This window comes from Carlito syrichta, unplaced genomic scaffold, assembly GCF_000164805.1.
Source record: "Carlito syrichta isolate Samal-C Ts95f unplaced genomic scaffold, Tarsius_syrichta-2.0.1 Scaffold316857, whole genome shotgun sequence".
In the NCBI taxonomy this organism is placed as follows: Eukaryota; Metazoa; Chordata; class Mammalia; order Primates; family Tarsiidae; genus Carlito; species Carlito syrichta.
In genome coordinates, this window is record NW_007260953.1 from 197,271 (window position 1) to 204,447 (window position 7,177).

Sequence of the window (7,177 nt, forward strand, 5' to 3'; positions counted from 1 at the left end):
TCATCAGCCGGGCGTGGTAGCGCGCGCCTGTAATTCCGGCTACAGCAGGAAGGCTGAGGCGGAAGGATCGCCAGAGCCCAGCAGGTCGAGGCTGCGGTGGCCGGGAGCAGCTACTGCACTCTAGTCTGGGCGATAGAGTGAGACTCCAACTTAAAAAAAAAAAATTTTGTATGTTTGTAGCCATTGTAAATGGAATTTTCTCCCTCAATTCCATTTCTGGGTGCTAGTTGCTAATGTAAAGAAAAACTTTTAATATTTGAATATTTTTCTTGTATCAAGCCACTTTTCTTAATCTCTTTTTAATTTGTGTGTATTTTTTCTTAGTTTCTTGTGCTTTCTTTTTTCTTTTCTTTTTGTCTTGAGTCGGAGTCTCATTGTCACCCAGCCTGGAGTGCAGTGGCATGCTCACGGCCTCCGTAGCCTCAATCTGCTGGGCTCAGGCGATCCTTCTGCCTCAGCCTTCCAAGTAGCTGGAACGACAGGTGCATGCCACCATGCCCAGCTAATTTTTTGATTTATCGTAGAGATGAGGTCTCCTATGTTGCCCAAACTGGTCTTGAAACCCTGGGCTCAGACAATCCTCGCCTCTACCTCTCAAAGTGCAGGGATTACAAGCATGTTCTACCATGCCTGGCTAGTTTCTTGTATTTTCTAGATTTTTAATGATATTAGCAAAAGAGAAATCGTTTTATCTCTTTATATTCAGTGTTTAAACCAGTTATTTTCTGACCTTATTTCATTGACTAGACCATCCAAGATAATATTGACCAATAATGGTGATATATCCCTTCTATTTACTGATATTAATTTAAATGGTTTTAATATTTTGGAATATTTGTGTTTTGGGTAAATTGTTTTAAAACTCAATTCTGTAGTCTTCTATTTTGTTAGAAATGGCTGTTGAGTTTTAACAAATGTTTTTCAGCATCTACTGTGATAGGATTGTTAGAAATGAATATAGAGAATTTTGTGTTTAATTAGCTGCCAGATTATGTTACAACCTACATGTTATTATTAGTCAGGAAGAGGAGCATTTTCTGCAGTGAATAAAGGTTTCAGAGAGTAGTTGAGATAATTTGATTTGGTTTGATCTTGCCTTTCCTTACTGTTCATTTTAGTAAATATGAAAGTAGATAGTGACATGCTCAGAGGGTGTGGTGGAGAAAGACTATGGCTATACTTGGATATGTCAGCACTTCTCAAACTTTTGGTCTTAGATTCCCATTATACTTTAAAGAAGTTGAGGACCCCTAAAGGGCTTTTGTTTATGTCGGTTATATCTACTAATGTCTGTCAATTTAGAAGTTTAAACTAAGATAGTATTTTTAAAGCTAATAATCTAAAAATAGCTATAATAAATCTATTGCATGTTTATATAAATAGTAGTTTTCTTTTAGAAAATAAAATTTACTTACTGAGAAGAATGGCAGTGTTTTACATTTTTACAAATCTCTTCAGTGGTCACCTAAGTAGAAGTTAGCTGGGTTCTCACATCTGCGTCTGCATTTACTCTGTTAAGTATCACGGAGCGTATATCCTCAGGAGAACTCATCTGTATGCTTGTGAGATAATAGAGTAAAAAAGGAATCTTAATATCATAATAAGCCGGGCTCCGTGGCTCAGCCTGTAATCCCGTGCTTTGGGAGGCTGAGGTGAGTGGATTGCCTGAGCCCGCGGGTTCGAGACCCGCCTGGGCAACTTGGCGAGACCTCATCTCTACAATAAATTAAAAAAAAAAAAAATCAGCCGGGCATGGTAGCGCATGCCTGTAATTCCGGCTACTCGGAAGGCTGAGGCGGAAGGATCGCCAGAACCCAGTGCATCAAGGCTGCAGTGGCCGGGAGCGGCCACTGCACTCCAGTCTGGGCAACAGAGTGAGACTCCAACTCAAAAAAAAAAGAAAAAAAAATATATATATATATCGTAATAAAAATATGTGTGACCTCATGGAGTCCCTGAAAGGCCATCAGTTCTCTTTCGCTTCTCCAACCACTGCTGCATACTGTTCATGAGTTGTATGATCCCTAGTATGTGGTACATGTTCCATCAACTCTTTCTTTGCTTTGTTGCAGAGTCCTTTGGGCAGAATTATCCGGAGGTAAGAGTACAGTTTTATCGTGATTTTAGGAACATGGTAATTGTCTGGTGTTTATGTTAGAATGGAAAAATGCTTTTTAATAAAGAAGCTTTAAATACAATAATATATTTTTTTCTATGATAAGGAATTAAATATTTAATTTTGAGCAGGGGGAAATGGATAGGCAATATTGACTGGAAATCTTACCATAATGTTGTAGTCTTTTATTTATTTTTTGTTTTAATTGAGTTGGAGTCTCACTCTGTCACCCAGACTGGAGTGCAGTGGCCGCTCCCGGCCACCGCAGCTGCCACCTGCTGGGCTCCGGCGATCCTTCCGCCTCAGCCTTCCAAGTAGCCGGAATTACAGGCATGTGCTATCACGCAGGAGAGGAGCAGAGGGGCTGGAAGGGACACACACATGAGGCCAGTGGTGAATTCACTGACTCAGCTAAGAAGGAGAGTGAGTAGTACCCTGATGGCTGAAAGAGTGAGTGCTGCGTGTGGCCACTTCACTCCCAAGGGTCCTGCTGATGTTCTGAATTACATACAGATAGACTAAAATAGTTTACTGATTTTTTTTCCTTCTGGTACAAATAATTTGAACACAATTTGAGAAAATACAAAAACTTATATGAGAGAAATCATCCTTCCATTCAGATTTGACCCTTGGCAATATTCCTTTATTTTTGTTAGACATGTAAATATAATCACAAATAAAGATCATGTTTTATGTTCTGTTTTGTTCCCAGACTTTTTCAATCAAAATGATACCCTAAACATTTATTACATTATTTACTGTTCTTAGAAATATGCCAGGCTTTTTGAGAAGCAATTTATTTATTTATTTATTTTTGAGTTGGAGTCTCACTCTGTCGCCCAGACTGGAGTGCAGTTGCCGCTCCCGGCCACCGCAGCCTCGACCTGCTGGGCTCTGGCGATCCTTCTGCCTTAGTCTTCCGAGTAGCTGGTATTACAGGTGCACGCTACCACGCCCAGCTAATTTTTTGATTTATTGTAGAGATGAGGTCTCGCCTGCCCAGGCGGGTCTCAAACCCGCGGACTCAGGCAAATCCACTCACCTCAGCCTCCCAAAGGCGCGGGATTACAGGCTGAGCCACCGAGCCCGGCTTAGTCTTTTTTTTTTTTGAGTTGAAATCTCATACTGTTGCCCAGGCTGGAGTGCAGTGGCATGCTGAGGACCACTGCTGCCTTGACCTGCTGGGCTCAGGTGATCCTCCCACCTCTGCCTTCCAAGTATCTGGAACTACAGGCACGTGCCACCACGCCAGGCTAATTTTTTAATTTAGCCAAGCCAATTAGGTCTCGCCAAGTTGCCTAGGCTGGTCTCAAACCTATGAGCTCAGCAGTCGTCTCACCTTGGCCTCCCAAAGTTCTGGGATTATAGATGTGAGCCACTGCGCCCAGCCAATGTTGTAGTCTTATAGTCTTATTTTCCTCTAAATGAAAAAAAAAACAAACAGTTTTATTGAACAGGTTTTCACAAACAGCATCATCGCCTCTACTTTGGTTTTTTTTTTTTTTTTTTCTAGTTTTGATCAGTATTTTTTCTTTCTTTTTTTTTTTTTTTAAAGTTGGAGTTACTCTGTTGCCCAGGCTGGAGTGCAGTGGCATGCTCATGACCACCCCAGTGTCAACTTGCTGGGCTCTGGCGATTCTTCTGCCTCAGCCTTCCAAGTAGCCAGAATTACAGGTGCGCACTACTATGCCTCGCTAATTTTTTATTTTTTATTGTAGAGAATGAGGTGTTGCCAGTTTCCCGGGCTGGTCTTGAACCTATTGGCTCAGGCAATTCACTTGCCTCAGCCTCCCAAAATACTGGGATTACAGGCTGAGCTACTGAGCCTGGCCAGTACTTTTACTTAGTAATAATATGTATGCTATAAGTGTGCTTTACTTAAGTGTAAATATTTTGTAACACTTGTATATATTTTAGTATAGCCATGGTAGTTATATTAAATGACTTGATATTGAGATGAAATAATTTGACTTTCTTATTGTTATACATATAGGCTATTCCAGGGTTTTTTGTTTTAAATTATTTTTCTTAGAATAAATTCCCAGACACTGTGATTAGTGGGTCAGTAGGTATGACTTTTTAAATGAATTCTGTTTTATTTTGCCCATTTGTCCTCCAGAAAGTTTGTACAAAATTGCAGTTGTAATGTAAGGGATTGATCATATCTGTTTCCAAAAGTCCATTGTTAGCATGTATAAATATTTCTTCATTTTGACTATTTTAATAGGTGAAGACACATAGAGATTATTTTGGTGTACATTCTAATTAAATTCAATATAAGTGTTATAAACGATAGAGAACCTTTAGGAAGTAAGTTGGATACCTGGCTATTATTGTCTATATTCTTGTGTTTGTCTGAACTTTTAGGAAGCTGATGGAACTTTGGATTGTATCAGCATGGCCCTGACTTGCACTTTTAACAGATGGGGCACACTACTTGCAGTTGGCTGTAATGATGGCCGAATTGTCATCTGGGATTTCTTGACAAGAGGCATTGCTAAAATAATTAGTGCACACATCCATCCAGTTTGTTCTTTATGGTAAGGAATTTTTAAATTAATGTGTTAAATATGAATTAAGTTAGGAGGGTGAGTGATGACTGTGTGTTTGCCAATCTCAGGGTAGATAATTTAACGTTTAGAGTTTTAAATATTCAGCCATTATTAATATACTTTCTCATAATTTATGCAGACCCTGAACTCACGCTGTCTTTGAAACACCTTTGTGGGGAAATTCATTGTAATGTGTGTCTGTATCAGGCTCTGTCTGAGAATATCTCAGTACTGAAAGTAGATATTTACAGATTGCAGCTGTAGTTGAATTGTAATATTGACTTTTCATTTAGAATGAAAACTCTTGGTTAGGATGGAAACTTGGAAGTCATCTATCCAGCTTTGTCCAAGTTACTGAGTTTCAGCAATTTTAGTGATCGCAGGCATGCCTATTTTATCAATGAAGTATAGTTATTAAGGCTTTCTAGCAAATATAAAAACACCAATCTGTTGCATAAATTTCTACTGATTTCACTCTTACTCTCAGAAACAATTTTCCTTCAGAAAATTTTATTTTGGGGCAGCATTTTTTTTTTTAAATGAACTTGCCACTGCCCCCTCCCCAAAGTAGCTAATCAGATGAAGGTTAATTAAATTTTAGCTCTCTCCTTTTGTCTGAATGGAAGCAGCAGTGTATTATAAAACACTGGATTGGGAGGATGCCTGAATCCCAGTCTAGGTTTGACCACTAGTATACTGGTGGCTTGGGCCAAAACTTTTCTCTTATATGTAGAATGGGAGCACTGGCTTGGATGATCTCACATTCTTTCCAGCTCCTTTGCATTTCTTTTCTGTGGTGTTCTTGGCAATAAAGATTTAAATAGATAACATATTTTTAACAACTTTAAGATATATACATAATTCACATAAAATCGACCCAGTTAAAGTATACAATTCATAGGTTTTTGTTTTCAGAGTTGTACATCACAATCTAGTCCTACCTATTAAAATCACATGTATTTTTTTTATTTATGAAGTGGTTTATACTCATCATTTTAGAAAATCATGAAAAACTAAACAGAGTAGAAATAACTAATATTTTCCATAGTTTTACTGTCCAGGTATTACTACTATAAATGTTTTGGTAAATATTTGGTAAGTTTCTATACACATATATTTTTTTTGAGTCAGAGTCTCACTCTGTTGCCCAGGCTGGAATGCAGTGGCATGCCCATGGCCACCACAGCCTTGACCTGCTGAGTTCAGGCGATCCTTCTGTTTCATTCTTCCAAGTAGCTGGAACTACAGGTGTCTGCCACCATGCCCAGCTAACTTTTTGATTTACTGTAGAGATGAGGTCTCGCTATGTTGTCCAGGCTGGTCTTAAACCCTTGGGCTTAGGTAATCCTCTTGCCTCAACCTCCCAAAATGCTGGGATTATAGACGTGAGCCACTGAGCCCAGCTAGTTTCTGCATGTTGTTTTTTAAAAGAATAGTTTGTAATCATGCTATATTCTGGTTTTTTGTTTTGTTTTGTTTTGTTTTTGTTTTTTTGAGTTGGAGTCTCACTCTGTTGCCCAGACTGGAGTGCAGTGGCCACTCCCGGCCACCACAGCCTCTACCTGCTGGGGTCCGGCAAACCTTCCAAATCAGCCTTCCAAGTAGCTGAAACTACAGGCGCGCACTACCATGCCTGGCTAATATTTTGATTTATTGTAGAGATGAGGTCTTGCCAAGTTGCCCAGGTGGGTCTCGAACCTGCAGGCTCAGGCAGTCCACTCACATCAGCCTCCCAGGGCGCGGGATTACAGGCTGAGCCACCGAGCCCGGCTTTGTATTCTGTTTTATATTTTGCTTTTTTTCTTTCTGACACTGTCTAGGCATTCTCCTACTTGAGTAGCCTTTGAAAACTCCTATAATGAGTCAGACTTGTTGGCTTATGTCTGTAATTTCAGCAATTTGGGAGGCTGAAAGTGGGAGGATTGCTTGAATTCAGAGTTTGAGACTAACCTGAGCAACCTAGTGAGAACTTGTCTCTGCAAAAAATTAGCCAGGCATGGTGGTGCATGCCTGTAGTCCCAGCTACCCAGGAGGCTGTGGATTGCTTAAACCTGGGCATGGTGGTGCATGCCTGTAGTCCCAGCTACCCAGGAAGGATTGCTTGAACCCAGTATGTCAAGGCTGTAGTGAATCATAATTGTGCCACTGTGCTTCAGCCTGGGCAACAGAGTGAGACTCCAACTCAGAAACAAAACAAGTTTTTGTTTATTTATTCAAAAAAATTTTTAAAAAATTTTATTTTTAAAATGTAGCGTACAATTCAGGGTTAAGTATACCAAAGCCACTTTTTATTTATTTTATTTTATTTTACTTTTTGAGTTGGATTCTCACTCTGTCACCCAGACTGGAATGCAGTGTCATGCTCCTGGCCACCGCAGCTTCGACCTGCTGGGCTCCGGCGATCCTTCTGCCTCAGCCTTCCAAGTAGCTGGAACTACAGGCATGTGCTACCATGCCCGGCTAATTTTTTGATTTATTGTAAAGATGAGGTCTCACCAAGTTGCCCAGG

At 40.0% G+C, this 7,177-nt stretch overlaps 1 protein-coding gene across 4 annotated transcripts in view; it reads left to right on the forward strand.

The window, feature by feature from the left end:
* RBBP5 (RB binding protein 5, histone lysine methyltransferase complex subunit) overlaps nucleotides 1-7,177 on the forward strand; it is a 53,049-nt gene that overhangs the window by 11,489 nt on the left and 34,383 nt on the right. For 2 of the 4 annotated variants that reach the window (XM_008074675.2, XM_008074676.2), the window contains exons 2-3: nucleotides 2,073-2,098; nucleotides 4,484-4,656. In XM_008074675.2, the coding sequence (XP_008072866.1) occupies nucleotides 2,073-2,098; nucleotides 4,484-4,656 (199 nt within the window). Of the gene's footprint in view, nucleotides 1-1,927; nucleotides 2,099-4,483; nucleotides 4,657-7,177 lie in introns of those variants that run through there. The other 2 variants (XM_021707366.1, XM_008074674.1) reach the window with 2 other exon arrangements.